At 40.5% G+C, this 21,599-nt stretch overlaps 1 protein-coding gene across 17 annotated transcripts in view; it reads left to right on the top strand.

Moving 5' to 3' along the window:
• Window positions 1-21,599, top strand: part of MTSS1 (MTSS I-BAR domain containing 1) — a 126,724-nt gene that overhangs the window by 17,255 nt on the left and 87,870 nt on the right. For all 17 annotated transcript variants that reach the window (XM_039715513.1, XM_039715504.1, XM_039715510.1 and 14 more), the window contains one exon: window positions 2,750-2,823. In XM_039715513.1, coding sequence (XP_039571447.1) covers window positions 2,750-2,823 — 74 coding nt within the window. The remainder of the gene's footprint in view (window positions 1-2,749; window positions 2,824-21,599) is intronic.

Below are 21,599 nucleotides of genomic sequence, written 5' to 3'. Positions count from 1 at the left end.
TTAGTCAACACCTCCATGTAATTTTTTAAATACTACTACTGGTGTTTTAACATATTTAGGAAAATTCACAATATGCCACCAGCTATACATAATAAATATAAAATGAACTAAATTTCATGGATGTTGATGAAAAATTGGAAAGAGTTTACTATTATTTAGTGAGCACACATTTGGAGTTGGTCTATGTTGCCATTTTTATTAGTGTGAAATATAAAGGGGTTATGTTGGAAGAGGGTTCAAAATGTTAAAAAAATCCTTGGTAGCCTTAACAGCATTTTCTTTTGACTTAAAAATTAAGAGAATTGCTTTGCTGAATCATGCATTGGTGATTATTAAAACTTAAGGTTTTGGGGTATACTTTGAAAATGGCATTCTGGATTTTTTGATACATGACAGAAATATCACACTCAATTCTACCTCTAGAATTCATTCATTTGTAAAATTTGTTTCTGCTGATACAAATACAAGCTCCCATTTCCTCACAACTTTCCCTAAACCACAGTCTGCTCTACAAAGCAGCATTTTTTTTTCCCCAGCAGCTGTAGTGGTAACAGGTTATTGGCAGTCTGATTTTTTGTGGTTCTGTGTTGCATTATGAACCGTTCCCAGAGAAGCTGGGGTTTCAAATTTGTTTCTGCTGATACAAATACAAGCTCCCATTTCCTCACAACTTTCCCTAAACCACAGTCTGCTCTACAAAGCAGCATTTTTTTTTCCCCAGCAGCTGTAGTGGTAACAGGTTATTGGCAGTCTGATTTGTGGTTCTGTGTTGCATTATGAACTGTTCCCAGAGAAGCTGGGGTTTGCTTCATTTGCTGTAAGCAGCTGGAATATGCTGTTCTGCTGCACTGTGCCCAACATGCCACACTTGCATGTGTTTTTTTTTTCCCTTTTCCAGCAGTCATGTCACAGTGAGTATGGAAGATGTAGAGGAAGTAGAGAAAGAGGAGAAATGGAGAACTTTCCTAGCCGTTTGTACTCTTCAAACACAGGCCTTCTGGGATGGCATGAGGCATAGTTTTGTTTATTTCCCAGTCCTGTGGGAAATTGTGACTGCAGTGCAGTGCTACAGGACCATGCAGGCAGGCAGCTTGAAAGCCTGTGTTCGAGGATTTGCTGTTTGTTTCTAGCAAATGTGAGCCTTTTGCTGCTGTTTCATTTCTGTGTGCTCTGTTAAAGGACAGCAGATGTCATTTGAGCAGGAGCCAGATCTTTCTGGATCTTGTTACTGGGGAAATGGAACTTTGTTATTAGCAATATAATTAATAATTAACAACATAGTACATGAATAACAGTGTGACCCACAAGTTTGGAAGATGAACATCACAAACAGTGTTAAGGAAAATTTTAGAAAAGATTTTCTGGTTCCAGGGCCCAATATTTCTAGATAGCTGTCAGGGTGGGGGGTTTGCCCTCCCTTTAATCTCCTGGGCATGTGGAGAGTCCTTATGCATTTACTTGGTCCTCTCACGCCTGGGGTGTTTTTTCTGTGTGTGTTCAAATCTTTTGTGCTCAGTAGGCCATTTACTACACTGCCAGTTATGTCCTCTGTACCTTGAGCATATTTGGAGTGAGACTTGCATAAAATCTGACCTAATTAAGCAGTCCTGTGGTCTTTCTGGCTGAGGATCAGCTTCCCTGCAGGTCTGCTGGGTTTTTTGAGGCTACCAAGGAGCTCTTGAAACAAAGTGAATGTGATAGTCCTTGTTCTGGATTTTGCTTGAAAAGGCTGACTGACACCACAAGGAGAGAAAATCAGAGTTACTGTTAGAAAAGATTTGCAGAAACAGAACCATGAGGTAACTGTGGAGAGGGTACAATTGTAGAGTTGTGGCCTACTTTCTCTTTAATTGGGTCAACCAGACTATAAACCTTCAGAAATTGGGACTGACCTGAGGTGTTCAGGGCTCTAGGGCGTGCTTATCTGGAACAAACGTGTCTGGAAATTGTAACTCACGTTTGCTGTCCACTTGAACAGATGTAGGTGCTTTCCAAATGTGGAGGGAGATTGGGCTAGTGAGGTTGACACTTTGGATTGTGAAGTCTGAGGTTGCTGGTGTACCTCTCAGGAAGGGTCCTGCTTGGAGGAGCACTAGATCAGAAAGGAGTTTGGTAATTTTGGGGGTTGGTGGGTTTCGTGGGTTTGTTTTGTTTTTTCCTTGAAATGGAGGGGGTTTTTTTTACTTCTTTTCCCGCTTTTCCATTTGCCCAAGAACTCCAGACCAGTCTGATTTCCAAAAAATTTTCTGTTTCAAGGGATGCTCATGCTCCCCACATGAAAATGCAGGAAATTGTTTGGCTAGGATCCTAGATAAAAGGAAGTTCCTGCATGTTTATTCTTAAAATATGCATGTTCCCTGAAAGTAGCAGTGGCTATAATTTGTTCACTAATGGGTGAAGTATAATGTGTGTTAGATTTGTTTTTCATGTCTGACTGCTTAATATTAGTTCATCAGAGGAAATCAGCTAGAAGGAGGGTGGCTGTGCTCTTTTGAAACAGCACCTGTCCTGTGCAGTTCTCAGCATGGAATTAGCGTGGCTGCCTCCAAGTCCATAGTGCTAACACAAAGCAAGGAAGGGATTAAGAAATGAAGGAGGGAAAAGGCTAAGTTCAGATATAAAAGAGAATACTTTTTGTGGCCTCTGCAAGTTCACAGTGTTATTCTTTATAAGCCTAAATGTTTTTGGCAGTAATTAAATAGGCATCAATGAGACACTGCTAATGTTTTGTTATCTGTATGCATTTCAGGACTACAGTAGTAGCAGCTGCTGCCTTTTTGGATGCCTTTCAGAAAGTGGCTGACATGGCTACTAATACACGTGGTAAGCAGATGTGTCAATATTGAGTTTAACAGAATGCTGTGTGGTTTATACCATTTGTAGTAATAAAAAGAAGTCTTGTTACATTGACAAGCAGATCTGTGAGACATCTGTTAGATGGACTTGCACTTTGAAAAAGTGGCACGTGAAAAAGGAAGTTGTCTTTACTGAAAAAAAAATGCTGGAAACCTGTAATTTAAATGTGTCATCAATCATGTGAACACTTCTTAATTACCATTTGAATTATACGTTGATGAATAATATTTTAGAAAGCAAGATTTACAGAAATCTGTATTCACTGACGCCTCTGTACCTTGTGTAAATGTAAAAGGCTTGGAATAAATAACTGGGGGGCTGCTGGAGACAGAGCAGATACTGACTTATGCTATGGCCTTTAGGGTCTGCCAGTAATGATGGCAGTGACTTATATCTTTGAGCAAAGATTTTGCTTCTCCTTCCCCCTTAAGTCTGATGTTCTTGGTCAAACTGAATTTTCCTGGGCTGTAGACTTCTCTGGGTAGCTGTCTCAGCTTATTGGTGAGTATGGAGAGCCAAAACAGTGCAGCTGGCATCCTTTCCAGCCTGCTGAGTTGGAAGGAGACAAAAGGCTGCTTCTCTCTGATGCTGGATGCCCAGTGACCAAGGCATCGTGTGCAGTGGTGTGGGGCGTTCCCCATGGTCACTGTCTTGGACTGCTGCTGAAGAGTAAATCCAGAGTGCAGATAAATCACTGCTGAGGGAGCAGCTCTTGGTCACCCCTAGCCTTAAAGATTTTGTAGCATTTTTAAAGTCTACTGTGCTGTTGGCATTTGACTTGGAGAGGAAGAAAGTAATATTGCTGACATGAAGGGTGTTCATTCCCATTAGCAGAGTGCAAGCTCAGTCAGACTTCCTTTAGCTCTGGCTAACAAGAGGAATAGCAGCTGCTGGAGTGAGTTCCAAGTCACAGAATGACAAGAGGGAAGAATACTTCTTTTTCCTGTCTAAAGCTAATATTTACATTCTGATAAGAAGTTCCTCATTATATGCATGCCTACTGTAAATTATAGGTAATCTGCTCACATAAAATAATAAACATGACAGAAAGTGGAATAAACTAAGGATGAGACTCAAGGAAGAACTTCACTTGGATTTCTGACATGTCCTTCCTTCAAGCATGTTCGCTTCTCTTTCTTCTGCCTTCCCCAAGAGGAAACAAAGTAAACTACTAAAATCCTTGAGACTTGTCTTCTAGCTATGCTGGCAGGCTTATAGGACTTGCATTGAGATACCAGAATGACTGAAACTTTCCCACTCTCAAACAAAAATGGCTTGTGTGGGTTTTTGAAGGGTATTTTACACTTTCTGCTGTGTCGTGTCTTGTCTCTTATCTCTTCGAACACATCCTTTACAAAAGGAGCTCTGTGAATCCAGGCATGCCAAATTTGTATAGCTCCTCTGTTCTGTCTTCTGCCTTCCCTGACTGAAAGGATAGAAGGGGATTTTGGTTTTATTTTTAGAAAGTGATGTTCTTGGCAGTGAATCAAAACTCCAAGTTAACTGGTGGTTCTGCTGTGCCACCCAGCCCAAATTCCATTTGTGCCCATTCACGTTGACCTCTGAGGTTGCACCTTGGTCCTTTAACAAATACTGATCATTCTGCCTTGCTTTGGACCAGGATAAACACCTGTCCCCAGGAAAGGTGATGGCAAAAATCCCTATGACTTGTGAGGGCACAATTAAATAAAAACAGATTTTGCCATCAATTGAAGGAATTCTCTTCCAAAGGTAAAACAGAGCAAATTTATTTATTATTCTCTGATGTGGGAATTTTAACAGGCTCTCAGTTTTCCCTTTGAGTGATTACCTAAAGTGAAAAATTATTTCTTAAATTTTGCCTGTTACTTGCCCAGTATATAAAATTATGTATCTGACTGTCTGATCAAACATCTGTGTTTCACACTGTTTAGAGGGTTAACAAATAAACCAAAGTTTACAGTTAACAGATTAACCAAAGTCAGACAGTCATGTTCAGTTGCTGGAGATATATGAGACTTGTGTAGCACTTCCCATGACAAAGGCAGAGAGGTTGGTATATTTTACATCATGAGGCTGGTTTATCATTGCTGGAGATATATGAGACTTGTGTAGCACTTCCCATGACAAAGGCAGGGAGGTTTACATCATTTACAGCCTCATTTACATCATGAGGCTGGTTTATCATTGTATGGGCCAAATGCTTCTTCTGGGAACTAACTGTATATGAAAATATTGAAGCAGGTGCCTGCTCTGGAGGGACAGCATTAGTTCCTTGTAGGATGACTGAAGTGTTGTGGAGCTGATGTTGCCTTTAATTTGTAATTGCTTATAGTTCTGCAGAAACTGGCCTGTTATTTTAAGACTCACTGATCTAGCTGATGAAAGTGTTTTATCAGTCAACAGAAAATTCTGGCTACTCTTTAATCTGTTCGCAGCGGCATTAGCTTTGAAACAAGAAAAAGTGTTTGCCTGGATATACATGTCCACACACATGCAAGGGGAGACAATCTCCTTTCAGTCACCAAGTGTTCAAGAATGAGAGCTTATTTCCATCATTGCCAGTCCCTGTTCTTAACTGGTAGCCATACCTTGTGTGCCATTACTGCTGTTCCCAAGCACTGTCTTTGCTCTCCTGGTACATTGTTGTCTCCATGCCATTTGCTTCCTTCTAATCCTGCAGTGTAGCAATGTTAATCTTCATGTTTCCATCTGGAGCTCAGATAGAAGGCATAACTGGAGCTCTGCCTGTGGTAAAACCTGTGATTGGATGAGTGAGATAACCTGTACTTTGCTGTATTTTTTTTTCCCTTTGTAGCTTCTGAAGTAGGAAAAGCCCTGAATGTGAAGTACCTGATGTTTTGTGGTGACTCAATATACAAATTAATTCCCAACCAGCTCATTTCAGCTTTTGCTTCTTCCTTTGCTGTCTCTCCATTTTGATGTGCATCAACCCAAAGTTGTCTCTTTTTTCCTCAGTTTAGTTCCCTTGGTTCAATGCTTTGATTTTAGCCTGACAAGGGAAAACACAGGGAAATTAGTTCTGATGCATGTATCACCAATGTTAGATTTCTGTGGGTCTGGTTATCTGAGAATCATAATTTGAATGGGGGAGATTATGAACTTAATGTTGCTAATGTAAAGTAATGGTAGCTGTATAGTGGTGTGTGCTGTTTCTGCTGGCATCAGAGATTTTTGAAAACAAAATTCCTTCAGATGTTTTGATTTTTGAGCTCAGACAAATAGAGACATCTATGTAGCAGTTTTTGTTATTCAAGCTGCATCTGTTTGGCATACAGCCCAGCAGAACTTGGTAGTCTGCAGTGGAATCTGTATTATCTCTCACTATGATTATTAAAGAGAGTGCTTACAAAATATTAAATGAATGAGGTGCTTCAGGGTATTAAATCCTTAATATATCTTAAATAGTGTAATAACAACTCTGGAATACCTTAAAAGTGAAGTTTCCTTTTGGGGAGATGTGTGCTCATGAGTTTTAGTTTGGGCTTTTCTTTCATGGCTTATTTCTTTCAATATTTGAGATTCTGAATGTTTTTACCTGCATCAGTTCTAACTGAAGCATGGAAGAAATTCAAATCCAATTTAATTTAATTTCTGTTTACCTTATTATTTGTGCAATAAAAATATATTGCCATATGAAGTCAAGAACTGTGCATCCCAAATACTGTGTTTATATGTGATATATGTTTTAAGTTGGCTTTCAACAGTATGTAAAAGGGTGTGTGTAAATTGCTTTGCTTTTTGTATGCTAGTATTCTTCTGCCTCTGCTGCATTTGAATGTCCTTTGTAGATAAGTACTAGAGCTCAAGAACTTGAAAAAGTAGGTGTGAAAAGTAACTATCCTCCTTGTGTTATGAGGGAGATTAATGTGGAGATATGCATGCTTCTTATATATCCACTTAATACACCATCAGCAGCTTCTGAGTAAAACCCTGCCCCAATCTTGCCTACCTGCATTGCACAGGTGTAAATTAAAATTTATGGAAAGATGATCTAAAAGCTTTGATTTACCAAGCTTAAAATTGATCTTCAAAGTGAGATTGTTAATGAGGCAGCTGATACTCAAGTCTTGTGGTTTTTTGTTTTTCATTCATATTGAAGGGTTTTGCATATACATAGGTGTGCTTGATATTAGCAGATTAGTTAAATCACTTCAAGAGGGTGTCAGTGCATCACACAGCTTTCTCTGGCCAGTTGCATTCCATGGATTGTAATGCTGTTTGAAGTTCCCTCTTGGCAAGTGCTACTAGAGGTATGTTTTCCCTGCCTTTGGTAATTCTGACATCTAGTATGTTTTCCATCTCTTTCATTTTACAGATATCTGAGAGGATTTTAAGGCAATGCAGAGTTGTAGGAAATTCCACCTGAGTAGGAGACCCTTTCTGCTGGACTGAGGGTTTTGAGATCAGGGAGGATACTGTGGGTAGACAGCCAGCTACCAAGGGGCACTGAGTAGATTTGGAAGCAAAACTCAGTCTGTGTCTGCATGGCATGCAGCAGCAGGGACCAAAATCAGCATAGTAATTTTAATGTTACCCTTTTGAGGGGCCAGATATATCAGTGTGGAAGAAGTGCTACATTGAAGTGCCTGCACTTTTTTTCAGGCCTCATTAAATTTCAACAGCACATCAAAATGTAAATACAGTTTAACACTTTTACTTACAAAATTAAATTTGATTAATATTTGTGAGTGTCTATGTCAGGTAGCTCTTCTATGGCACTACTCAGTGACTGCTCTTCATGTTTAATAAGGCTGCTTAAAATAGTACCTTTGCTGCAGATCAGTGTTCCTGGACAGGCTCTGCGTCCATGTTGTTCCAGGTAGTGGGTAAGCACACCTTCAGACAGTCCTTACTCTGGGTGATCCATTTTCATTTTGGCCAGGATCTATATTGTATGTATTGAAGTGGTTTCCCAAGGTGCCAAGCTGCACGAGGTGTTGCAGAGCTGGAATTATCTGTGATCTCCCAAGTAAATGTGCTTAGGCCTCCTGAACCAGGATCTGGCTCACTGTAAATATGGCAGAGTGTCACCCATGGTATGGTAGGGTCTTGGTGCTACAGCAAAATGTAATGGACAGTACTGAAAAGGTGTTTATTATTGATTTATTTATTTTCATGGAGGGAAACAAAAGATGGAACAGAAGTTAAGCCTGGAGAGGAGAAAGACATCAAAATCTACAGCAGTAGATATACAGCTGTATAACATTTTTGAAACAGACAGCTTTGCTCCTGGCTATGGACTGTGGAGATGTGATGGTGATCTGTGCCTAATTTCAGAGTGAAAACAAAGCTGGTCACAAGAGGAAAGGCATTGTCATTGTCCCATTCCTTTGTCTAACTCCTCTTTAATTTCTGATTCTCATATTCAAATAGCAAAATCTTTGTTTGAGCTGGCTGTCAGTTAAGATAAGACTTTGTCATAAGTACTTTTTCCTCCTGTGGAGTCTTTGAAGAAAATAATACAGTCCAGACTTTTTCTTTGTTTTCTTCATTGATGTTCATATACAAAATAATAGGAAGAAAAGTATTTAAATGAATCATTCATTCTTCCATTGTGTTTTCATGAAGATGATGCAAAATGCAGGACTGAAATCAGAATCACTGGCAGATAATTTTGAAGCTTGGATGCATTTTGCATATCTGTTGTGTTGGGAGAAGTGTGACTTGGATATTCTGCTTAACAACAGCTAAAACTACAAATCACAAAGGCCATGTTGTGTTACTCAGTTTCTGTGTTCCCATCTCTCTCTAGACCAGTAGCAAATGTCAGTCCATGTTTGTCAACAAGTGTGTTTCCCAGAGAACTCTGCTTCTGATGTGAGCCCATTTGGCTGGAGCAGTGAAAATTGGGTGAACATTTAAAATGCTCAAACACAAGAGAAGTGGTTTGGTTATTAATGACTAGATTTTATACTTAGGAGCTTGAAAGGGCTGCACTGCAGATAAAACATGGCCATTATCTGTTCTTTGGATAAGTGCAGGCATTGCAGCATAAAAAATACTATTTATTTATGCCTTATTTTTTTCCTTGAGGTCAAGACAAAATCTAGCTCAGGGTCATTGACAACATTTGTGCTGATTTGTCCCTACCTAAGGAGTAATATTCAGGGCAATAGACAAAAATAATTGCTATAGTAACTTACATAGTCGGATGTCCCTTTGTATAGTACAGAGTGATGCAGGAGTGGAGTTTGCATTTGCCCTGCAGCCCAGTATTTTTTTGAGCTTGCTGAGGTGCTGAGAGACTGAGATGTTTTTAGGAAAGGGAGTAAAGCCACCGGGTGATTTTGTGTGGTAAATAGAAAATTTGAATGCAAGACCAGCTTCTATGAGGGGAAAAAAAAGGGCGAGGGAGGAAGAAGCAAACAAGCTGCTTTAGTACCTCGTCCAAGAAGTGGGCTGGTGTGTTAAGATAGCAGTGGCTGGACTTTTTTCACATGAGTAAATGTAAGTCTGCTCACTATCATCTGAAATCTTTGGGAGTGTGGGGAGGGGGAACAGCTCAGAGTTAATTTTTCATACACTTGGTTGTGGTTCTTTCTCTCTCTTATACAGCTGTGTTGCTTTTAGGAGGATAGAATATCAGATCCTGGTCTTTCTGCAGGCTTGGGATGGATGGATTGATTGTTGTTTCCAGCTACATTATGAATTTATATCTCTGTGGGCATCTTCACGCAGAGCACCTGCACTTCAGTAACTGAATACTGGTTTTGTAGCTGTAAAGAATTTTCTTAGTCTTGGCAACAGAACCAAACTTTTAATGTCTTAATCATCCAGTTCGGGAAGTAATGAGGATAAATTGTAAGTGGCTCTAGGATTTCCTTCAGATGATTTATTAGTTTAGAATCAAAGATGCAAAAGCATCCTTTTGATGATGGGATGTGGATTTGAAAGTGGAGGCTGAGGTTTTGGTTGGCGGTTGGTTTTCCCAGTGTAGCACATGTTTCTGTGGTGGGAGATCCCCTTTCAGGCTAATTCAGGCAGCCTTTTGATGTGATAAATTACTAGTTGGCACATAGTTACAATCCTGTAGTAATCACAACAACAGAGTTGTTGCAGCTCTTATTTATTTTTAATCTGTCACCAGCTGGGTAACAAAGGTAACTGAAGATCTGTTCACACAGTGTTTTATTTAGTATCTTTTTTATTTGCCATACCAGAGAAAGGGAGGTTCTGTGTCGTGGGAAGAGAATTAGAAAATCAGTTCAGACTAAGCAAGGTTTCTGTGAAGTAGGGTAATGCTTCTTGCCTCATGGACCTTGCCCATAACAGCCTGTGGAGGCTGCAGAGCAGTTGCTGAGTTTCTGTGGCCTTGTGCTTTGTGCCTCACAGCTGCCTGGAAATGGAAATGCAGGTTTGGGGCTTGTCCTTTTGTTGGTCACCTCAGTGGTGGCTTCCCATAAGACATGATGGTGAAGTGTCAGATTTGGTGCTGTCAGCTGGCTTCTTGCAAACTCGCCAGACCCTGGGGGTGTGAGTGTGGACCTGACCAGAGTCCTGCAGTTAACCTCATTGCACCCCAGTCCACCTGTCCTTGAACCACTTGTGGAGTTCCTTTGTATCAGCTAGGCAGTTTGTGCAAAGGCTGTGATATAAAATGTGTGCTTTCACTTGGGGTGTCTTTTCCAATTCCCTCAGTCTGTTCCTACCCTGGCTGTACAAAAACTGTGTGTGTTTCTAGTGACATGAGAGAGCTATACAAAAAGTGAAATTACAAGCTGCAGCAGACTAATTGTGAGCGGAGTGTCCATAACAATGGACTCCATCTAATCATTAACAAAAGCATTAACAAAAGTCTTTTTCAGAAGCAGCAGTGACATTTGCATTGTCTAACAGGTTTTTTTTGCTCTCCATAATTCAGGCTGCCTCCCAGAAGGATGCTCTTCCACACATTTTCGTAGGTGTCAGGACCGTAGATCGTATGTGTTCGCTCTGTGTGTGTCCATGCAAACTAGTGTTCCACTGCCAGGTGATTTACTCAGTGATATGATTCATCTCATGTTTGCATACCTGCTGCTTCTCGGGAAGCAGTGCATGTTCATGGTAATAATGAGGTCTTGCTTAAAAATAGACCAGCTTCCTTCATTTTCTTGTCCTTCTGTTTGCTTGATGATTTGTCGGTTGTTGCCAGCACAAATGTTTGTCCCTGTTGCTGTGCAAGCTGTTCACCCCTTCCCTCCTCCCTTCATGTTAGTTTTCTTCAGTGAAGCAGTTCCCTGCTCTTTTCTTCCCTGGTTGATGTAGTAAAACCTGCCCTGTTCAGGCTTATAGGCTCATTTAGAAAGGTGGGAAAGAGTCCCCACTGGTTCTTGAATTTCAGTAGAAAATTAAGATCTGCCTGGGACAAGAAGTGCATTGTGCTGTGTGTCTTCCTCTTCCACTCCCACGCATGATGGAGTCCAACCTGTAGAACTACTTCTGAAAAGTTAAAATAATATTACCTCACCGTTTCGTTTCAGGGCTCAGAGTCTTCCCTCTTGTCTTTGTGCTTTCTACAACAGTTTTTTTCTACAAATTTATCTGTGACCTGCCCTCCATTCAGGTTGTTTTTTTGGACAAGGTGGAGAAGAAAAGGAAGATGGGCTGTTTCCAAAGAAGCCCTGGGTTGTGACCTGTCAGTACTTCCTGTAAAATGTTTCAACTGTCTGTACTTATATACATGCTTAAATCTTCCTACTGCTTTGCAGTTGTTGCTTGTTTTGTTGTTTGCACATGGGCTTCTTGCATCTAAAAATGAGTACGTTTTCAGTCTAATGAAGCCACTGAAAAATGCAACCACCTTTCCAGCATCCATCCCAACTCAAGCTCTGTGGAAACCACTTCAGAACTAGGGGCAGTGGCAATTGTGTGCATGGGCACGTTCATCTGCAGTGTCGTGGGGTAGAAGAGGTCTGAGTTTGTACAATCAGCCCCTGCAATTGTTGTGAAATTCTCCTCTCCCGCAGCATTTATTACTATGTAAAATTGAAATCTGCATGATTTCCTGCTGTGAGCGCCTGTGCCGAGGGACTGGTTTCTATAGTAACTAATATCAAGGAGCTGGCTGGGACTTCAGTTTGGAGCAGTATTTGAGCCTGTTTTGCAGTTTGATGCAACCCTGTGCGAGTACTCGATGGATGACAAGCAAGCAGGCAGGTTTGTGGCTGCCATTACTGCAGCAGTGGTGCTGTGCACCTTGGCATGTACACTGAGGGCTAAAAATAGGCATTTTGCAAAATGGAGTTGGAGGTGAGGAGGGGGATGTCTTTTTCTCTAACACCACTCCCCTCCCTTGGCAGAGCTGCCAGATGGAAACACTGAAGAATACATAAATGAGTGTTTGTCCTGGAGTCACTTCAGCCTACCCCCAAGTGAAAGATATGCCTGGGAACTGGGTCCATTTTCTCCCAAGAGTAACAGCCATTGGTGTTGCCATTACTCTGTTTTGAAGCAGAGCTGGTGTTTGTTCTGCTGAGCATGATAAATAGCATTGTTAATGTGTTTTTGTCTGCAGGGACCAGCTTCTGCCCTTACTTAGTCGCAGACACACCTGCTTAATGCATTTGATTTTGTAGGGTTAAGCAGTGGTGGGAGTGTTGAAGCTTGGCTTGTAGAGGCTGTAGGCTTTCAGGGTGCCAGGCAATATGCAAAGCCTGATTTGCACCATTTACAATTAGTCCAGAATTAGTCCAGGGGTCAGGTGCATGAAAATGAAACTGAATCTTCTATTTATTCTATGTTCACTTTTAGAATTTGAATAATGTGATGGAGATGAGAAAGGAATGCAGAACAGTGCTCGCTGTCCAGACAAATCCTCTAAGTACATAAATTGGACTTAGGCAGGCAGAAATAATTTGGTCTCCTTTTTTTCCCAACTCCAGAAGTTCCCAAATTGTGATGAGAGCAAGCCTTATCTCTAAAGTAAACTTGGGGCATTAATGAAATAGTCTGAAGTGTGAAGTAATTTTGTATGTTTGAGGGTTGTTTTTCCTGGCTGTGCTAGAAAAGGAGAGATATATCAAATATGCTTGTCTTCCAAGCCCTCTTCCCCCAGAAGTCAAGCATCTCTGAGGAGAGGGTGAAGTTGTGTGTTCTGTGTAGATGTAGGCATGGACACACGTGAACACACAAGGAGTGCCATTTGCTCAGCCAGCTCAAGGGCAGCCTTGGCTTGGCCACCCTCAGAGCAGCCTCTTACTCATTTGGTATTTAGGGATGCCGGAGCAGGCTGAGGAAAGTGAATTAGAGAGGAAGAACTGTATGGTGGACAAAGAGGAGCTGGGTGTGTTGTGCTGAGAATATTTAGGGGATATCCATGAAGAAGCAAGGGTTTTTATTTTTAAAAGAAATCTGTTCAGACAGGTCATCTTTTGTATTCACTGTTTACGCATGCAAGTCCATAGTAAAAGTATTACAGTGATTTAAAAAACCTGATAAATGGCTGGATTAAACTATTTGCGTCAAGAGAGTAATGATGCATTCAAATAATCTGAGATAATTTGGCACTGAGATATGACCAGATTACAGTTCGAGAACTAGGATTGGAAACTATCATTTAAGACTATAATGACTCATGTTGCTTGGAAATCATCTTCACTTTTGTTCTTGTGTAGAAGTAAAAAAATCTCCCTTTGTTTCAAGCAGGTGCTAAGCAGAGTGCTGAAATGAGAATCTTAAGAGTAAGACTTGGTTATATTTACACAATATAGTGATGGAAGTCCAGAACATTCAGTTGTTATAAATAAATTAAATCCCAAGTAAATTTAGTAAATACTTAAAGTGCATATTGTGATGGATTATCCCTGTTTTCAATGCTTGTTCATTTTCTGCTAGTTTGCAAAATCACCGGAGTCCAGTAGAGCACATTTCTGTTGGATGCTGGGGTTGTGTATCTATTTTAAATCTAGGTTGTCTTGCATGGAGAATAGCAGCTCTATGTGAGTGTTAGTCACTTTGGTTCAAAGGTAAAGAGTTCATGTGTAGTTCTTATGGAGCTGCTGCAGAGGCAGGAGCCTTGGTTATGAATATAGTCCAGGGAATGTTTTAGCTATTAAGCTGAAATGTAGCTTGCTGCTGGGGAAATGAGTGTTGTCACTGAGTGTGTACTGTGATGCAAAGCCCTCCCCAGACTGTTGGGTTTGAGTGCACGATGTGTGCTCAGGACGGGTAATTGATTTAGATGAACAGATTTTAATCTTTCATTGTAAGCTTGAGGCCGGCCTCACTCAGAGCTATAAACTCCATTTTTCTCAAGCTGCACTTTCACAAGTGTTTTAGCTGTTCTGTCTGAAGTGGCTGCCTGCTTTCAGAGACTTTGTTCTTCACAACATGTTTTCTTTGTTGGCAGCCTTATTAATTTAACAGGCTTTCAAAATCAGGAGTGGGAGAAAAAGCCTTGTTCATGTATATTCCCATCTAGGGTGAAAGTACTAAACTTGTGTGCATCTCTAGAGACAATGAAGAAGTTTGTTGAGGTGTTACTTTAGAGTGACTTTATGCACAGTGTAATTAAGCTTAAAGTTTTGATCTGAGTATTTTAAAGCAAATGTAGTTGTTAGAATGACGTTTTCTTGTTAAGTCTTTATATTAGAGTTAATGGGGTCTTGCACAAGAAAAAAGCTAATGCCTTCATAAGAGCATACAACCACCCATCTGCCCATCATGAATATTGCTAAGGGATTTTTGAGCCTAAGTGGCAAGAAGTCTGGTTAATGAAGGCTAAAGCTTGGTCAGTTTATGAAATTCATCTATTCAGTATCCTTTCCAAAGCTCCTTCTTCCCAATGTTTTAACTGTTGCCTAATCTGTTTAAATTGGTCCAAATTTCAGCCTCTCTAGAGTTCAGTTTTTCAGGTCGTGATCATCATGGATAAAAAAATGTATGTTTTCTTGTTAATGCTTTATTTTTGTTTACTTCAAATTAGGCAGTTTGGTTTCAACTTATTTTCCCATGTGATTTTTTTTTTTGTCAAAAAAGGAAGCTGGACTAAAAATTTGTGCTTTCTAGGTGTACCCATAAGGTGAAAGATGTATGAATAGCTGTCTTTAAGAGAAAAGGTCTCTTAGATGAAACATATTCAGCATATAAAAAGCTGCTTGTGACCAATGGGAGTAAACATTAAACATTGATGATGCAGCTTTAAGTTGCATGGAAACAAACTGGGGCAAGTCAGTTCATTTTACCTTTGATTCACTGCTTCCAGCCATTAGGAAAGGTTGAAGGGACACAAGGCAAACAGGAGTATCTTCCTTTAGCTTTTTCTTGTAATGACATATTTTGCCTCAAACAATAGTTTCAGTAACTAGATGCACAAAATTTATAATTTATAAAATTTAGATTTTTTTTTTAAAGCAAGCAATATGATAACAGCAATTTACATAATTGCTATGATTTCAAGTTAAAGGGAGGTGTAGTTCTGTTTAAAAGGAGAATAAAGTAAAGACTTCCAAGAATAAAAGAATAATAATAATGAAAATAAATACTGAATTGTAGAGGTTTTGACATCCCCCAGGATGGAGGTGTGAAGTGGTAGTTTGACACCAAGACTTGGATGTCAGGCACATCTATTTTGTATGACCTGTCTATAGCAATGAGAATTTCTTTTAATTATAAGATCTGCAAAGTTTGTTCAAGGTATTTGGAGGGTGAGATGGTGCTTTGGAAATCTGTGTGAGATTGCATGTAATTCCTCAGAGTGACTACATTAAAAATGGAGGGTCTGTATTTCCTGGTACCTAATTCCTTTAGTAATGTTATTTAGGATTCTAGATATGCTGCTTTGCATGCTCAGAACTGTCCCAAAGCATTACTGGGACTGGACAGGTGGATAACTGTTCACAGGATCCAGGGGCAGCTAGAGTTTCACACTCCCCCCACTTTCTTTTCCTTTTTTAAAAGGAAGTCTGGGGTGACTTGCTTTCAAGTGCTTGTGTTTGGTGGCTCTGTCTGGGTTTCCCTCTCTGGTACACTTAGTTCTGCTTTGCAGAGGGCATTGTTTGTTTTTATTGGAAAGAGGCTTACCTGTGGTTTTTTGTTTTCAGCTTCTGTGGGTTTCTGTGCTTTTTCCTTTCTGACTGTGGCCCTGCATGTTTCCTGCAACATTTTCAGCATATTTGCATTAAGATGGATGATTCAGAAATATGTGTGTAGAACAGCCTCATTTTGTAAGTGGATTGGTAATAACAAGAGATGAGCAAGATGCAGCATTGATTGGTTGAATGGGATTAGGTGTAACTGAAGTTATGCTATTCTTTTCTAGATCCCTGAAAACTTCAAGTGCTCTTCTTGTAGCACATAGAGACCTTTCTCAGTGGTTGTAGAGGAAGGATTAAGGCGGACAAACTTGTTTCTGCCATGTAAAGAAGGTGTCAGACTAGACAATCCTGAAAGCCTTGTTTTAAAGGCTCCACTTCCCTGGCCGTATTAGTTCAGGGTTTAATTACACAGTAAGATTTCTTACATGCAATATATTTGAACAAAGACTTCTCCATGCAGCAATGAACACTTTGTTTGAAATAGCTTACCTTCTCTTTTGTTTTCTCTTAACTTGTTTTTGATTTCAGTTATGCAGGTAGAGTTGTAATTCCTTTTAGGATATTTAAAAAGGTTCTACAGGGAGTTTGCTTTGTGGGAATAGTTGTCACAGTCTTCTCACTAGTTTAAGCTATAATGAAACCTATTTAAATATTCTTATAAGGCTATTTTTAAACTCATTTGTGCTGATAGAAGAGTAGGAGTAGAGTTGCTTTGGCACAAACATGAGGAACAGCATACTTAGGTTTGATGGATATGTTCTCAACATAATTTATCAGCTAATTAATTCTCTTTGGGAAGCTTTCTGTGAAAGCACTAAACAGTGATGGCCTTGCATGATTTAAATATCTGTGAGCTGCTTTAGTGTGGACAACTGGACAGGTCAGTCTTGGAGAAAAAATAGCTTCTGAGCTTAGAAAAAAGCCTCTTGGGTTCTCCTTGTTAATAGCCATCTACTGCACAGTTCAGAGGTTTTTGAAAAAATCTTGTATAGAGTATTAGGGTGAAGCAAGATCAGAGGATTATTCACTTACCTGTACAAGAGACAAAACTATGTGCAGCTGATGTGAGAACTGTTCTTTGGTAAGAATGACTGAGTGAATGAATAGTGGGGACCAGTGGCTGCCATTTCAAGATTTACTTATGGAAAGCATCTGGCCAGAAAGCCTCTCAGGCTCTCTGTCTCCCTACCCTTTTGTTTCTTAGCCAACTGAATGCCTCCCTGTCCTACAGACAGAGAGAAGCCTGTCTGGCTTCACCTCTCTTCTCTGGTCATCTGCTTCACCTTGGTTTTGAAATATGTCTGTGCTGCTGACCACAGAAGTAAAACTTGGCTTTGATTTGAGTTTCATCTTGCAGTGGCTGGTCTCTGTCTGTGGGAGAAACTGGACCAGGGCTTCAAAGCATCAAAGTGATTCACCCCTAATTTTCTTTTTAAGGACCAGGAGGACCATTAGATCATCTAACCTGATTATCTCTGGAGGGCTGGTCAGGGCTTAGTCTGCTGCAAGCCTTGTGCTGGACACAGCCGTGGCTGGGGCCCTCCAGCACAGAGAGGCGTGGGAACAGGCAGCGTTTCTGGAGTGCAGGTGTGCTGGAAAATGCTCTAGCTGCATCTTCTTTGTATAAATATATACGTGGAAAAAAAAATTAAATCAAAGTGGTACCCATAAGAAGTCTTGCTTGGATTTCTGAAGGAAATACAGACTTTGGGTTTGGTTGTGTCTGTCATCTGTGGGTTTTGCATAAAATTCACAGACAGGGAGAGATGGTCTTGCCTCAACTCAGAGTGTGCAAGAAAACATTCCACCTTCTATAACATGGCTGTCCTGGTGCTCGTGAAGCGTGTCAAGCCAAGGCCTGAAATGTGAAATGGCCAGGAGACAGTGAAGTGCTGTGGAGATTCTGGTGACTTCCATTTGGGGGTGGCTAGCTGCAAGAGTTGAAGTGAAACTGCTGTGAAGAGACCTGCCTTTGTCCTCGCAGGGCTCGTGACCTGTTCAGCACAGGGCTCCCGTGGCTCATCCTGGTGTTGGTGATAGAAGTCCTCTTCAGAACTGTCAGTTTTGTATGCTTTTTCTTTCCTTCCCCTTGTGACTGGGAATTTCCCCATGGCAAACGAGTCTGTGCCCAAACTGTCCGAGGGTTACCCCTTCCTGGGAAATAATCAGAGCTGTGTCGGTGGGAGCAGAGCCAAAAGTAGAGGCTTGCATCTTGATTTCCTGTGGACTTAGTTCATTAATGAAATGGATGGTAGTAGTGGGTCACTTAACACTTGCGTTTTATGCAGTTTTTGTCAGTGAGAGGAGACAAAAAGCCCAGCTGCAGCAGCGGTCATGGAAGCTGCAGGTGTGAGCTTGGCTGGAGAATGCCAAACTGCCATCTGTGGTGAGGCTTTGTGGAGACTTTTTTTTGCAGGCTACTTGCCTAGAAATGAGAATAAGAATACAAAATAACAGGAGTAACTGGAGGATAGCTTTCCTTCAGTTTCTGCTATCTTGCTGGTTAGTCAGAAGTCTGTGAAGGTCTAAGAGTTGAAATTGCATCAGGCTCAAGGGATGAATGTAGGTACATTCAATTAAGTGCAGCATGTTCGATCTTTTAGGTACTTTCTTCCCATGTTGCTTTAAGCAGTTTTGTCCTCTCCTGTCTAGAAGATGTGGAAAAATTGAAGAAAAGTTGCATGTGTTTCTTGCATAAAATACATAAAGAGAAGAAAAGCAGCAGCGTATTGCTTGCTTATGTGGTTAGTACCCATTTTTTGTGCCTTTAAAGCTAGATAAATACAGTAAGTAACCATAAGCATTTAAAAAAAGAAAAATAAAATGTGATAGTTGCCATAATTAACTCAGTGATGTCCTGTATGCATTTTAAATTCCTAGTCCCCCTATGATGTTAAAGTTTTCTGTTATGCAGCATGTCTGCTTGTTTACAGAATGCCTTGGAGCTGCATGGATTTCCTCTCGCTGTGTGCAGAGTGGTTTATAGCAGTTAGGCATGTGTTGTTCTGACCAGGAGATGTACTTGGAGCAGTGCTTTGGATTGCACAAATAGCAGTTTCCAGGAATGGTCATGAGGATCAGCAGGAGGAGCTTTGAAGAGTGCGTGGGTGCAGCATGATCTTTGGCTGAGGAAAGCCCTTTGCTGGTGGCTGGGGGAGCTGATGCTATTCTGAAATGCAGAGCCTGAGCAGTTATTTTCCCAAACAGCTTCCTGGAATAACAGAAAGAAGGAATCTAAGCATGCTGTCTCCTCCTTTTTCCTCCTGATTTGCACTACAAGAAGGAGTTAGGCAGTGAGGAAAGTGGTTTTCTTTTAAAGTTGAAAACATTTGCATAGGGCAAGTAACATTCACAGCTGTCTACTTTTGAGACTCTTTTTTTGGAAGTAGAAGCTTTAAGCAGCTGTAAGACCAGAAATGCAGCACAATGCATTAGCGATTGTATTTGTCATTCTCATCTAGAGAGAAAATGTGCTGATTACATTCATTTCTTTTTTTAGCTGGAGAGAAATGAGATGCTGGTCTTTATTCAGCTAGCTTTGTGTATTTGCAAATTGCGTTTTCAACTATCTGGGCAAAAGTGATGGGCACTTAACAATATAAAGAAGTTAATATCTCGCTATCTCTTCATAGAGTTGATTGACTAGTCTTTTCATAACAATGAACTTTACATATTTATGAGCTGGTCTTAGAGTTTGGGCAATTTTTTTATTGCATTAAATTTAATTATATCAACTACTCCTAGATGATTTTTCTTTTGGTAGAGGCTGAGAGATCTTCTATTTGACAAGACTTCAAAGAATTAACAGATAATTTTGCAACAGCTTGTCACTTGGAATTTTGATTTGCACTCTAGACCACTTCATTTGGATGTGTCCACTAAATTTGGAGTAAACAGTCTTAGCGTTTTCAGATTTGCTAGTGCTTCTATGCAGCTGCCAGACTGGCAGAGAATACTTTTGTTATTTGCAATAACATGTTAAGGTTGCTTGTTCCTCCAGCATACCAGCATCATAGTTATTCTCTTTCAAGCCTGTCTTTTAGTGGTAAGCATCATGTTTTTGGTGTTAAAGCGATAACAGCTTCAGCAGTGGATCTCTGGTTTGTACCCAGTTCCTGTGACCTGGGCACTTAATCTGTACCACAGGCTGCAGCCTTCAAGTGTCTTCCTTCTTACGTTCCCAGTGGGTCATAAATCTGCAGGTGGTATGTCCTGGCATCTGCTGTAAGAGATTAAAAATGAGCTCTTCCAAGGCTTCATTGAAAGGATGTACAGCTCCTGCAAGTTAGCTGATGGAGGTGACCAGTGTGGTGCCTTCATGGATCTGCTGGATTAATTACTGTAATAAGCAGGAAAAAATGGTGGACCAAGACAGTATGTAAAATGGGGAGGATTGCAGCATACCCACTGTCCTGCTATTATCTTTGTGTGCAAGATTTGAGGAGACAAGGAGGAAGTATGATCCTCCTCCCATAATAAGCTGCTTCTGGCATGCAGGGACCTCTTTGTCAGTAAGCTGTGATCATCCTAGTATTTTGACAAGCTGGTTGGTCAAAGATGGAATTGCACAAGTCTACAGAGGTTTATGTCTCAGGATTGGGGCTCAGTGTTTTACTTTAAGTGGGGTGCTCTGCAGAAAGTGTTATTGCTATACCCATATATCTGCCCTGCTTTGAGCTTTGTCAAGGCACTGATCTTGTCAATAGCTAAATGTCCTGAAAACAAGATGAGGCTTAGGCTGTATTCAGAGCTGGATGAGGGGCATGGAAGCTGAGTGGCAATGCAGTTGCAGGTCATTAGCTGCAAGTTAATAGTTAACAGTATGTTTAATGAACTTCTGATTGCAAGACCTGTGAAACATTGTGATTGCATCCTCAGCACTGTGTGTGGCTGGGCTTGTCTTGAAGGAAGGAAAATTTATGTGCCTGGTACCATAAGAGTAACAGCTTGAGAACCCTTCACTCCTCCTATTCCTGAGACATTTACAGCACAGAAGTAATCAAAAGCATACAAATTTAGTCCAGAGCATGACTTCCTTTAATCCATGACTTTTAAGGCATCACTGTTTTGTTTCTGTTAATGTAATGCAAAACACGTCTTGCAGTTCTTGAGTAGTTCTTGCTGGTACGAGCATCTCTAATAGCTCAGACATATTTCATTCAAATCAAAATATACAGGGGCCTGTTTATAAACCTCCAGAGCCAGGTTCATGGTACAGACACTGACTGAGGCTACTTGTTAATTGTGAGAGTGGACTGACATTTAGCTCTTAATTCCTATGAATAGGGTTTTTCTTAGCTAACCTCACTTGAGTGGAGGTGGGAGATTGGGAGAGGAAAAAGAAATTGGGGGGTGTTCACATTTTTTTTGGCAAATATTTTTTGAAAACCTTAAAGTTACATGCAGTAAATTATACACTATAATGAACATATATAAACTGCATTTTTATAGTTGCTGGAATAAACACAGATGGCTGTGACCCTTTGAGATGAATATTGCAATGCTAAATTTAGCACTTCCTAATTAAGGAACCTCCCTTGCTAATTTGTACCACTGAGTGGAATAAGGGCTGTGCATTGAAAATGTATTCCTTAAAATTTTGCAGATCTGTTTGTGACTCTGTGGTGCTGTGTGATATTCTCTAGAATATCAGGAGGGTTTCTGGGGCAGCATCCTGGTGTTCAGGGACATCCCAATGCAAACTCCTGAATTCTTCATACATTTTGA

This window comes from Passer montanus, unplaced genomic scaffold, assembly GCF_014805655.1.
Source record: "Passer montanus isolate IOZ18808 unplaced genomic scaffold, ASM1480565v1 scaffold33, whole genome shotgun sequence".
Taxonomy (NCBI): Eukaryota; Metazoa; Chordata; class Aves; order Passeriformes; family Passeridae; genus Passer; species Passer montanus.
This window is presented reverse-complemented; position numbering and strand designations above follow the sequence as displayed.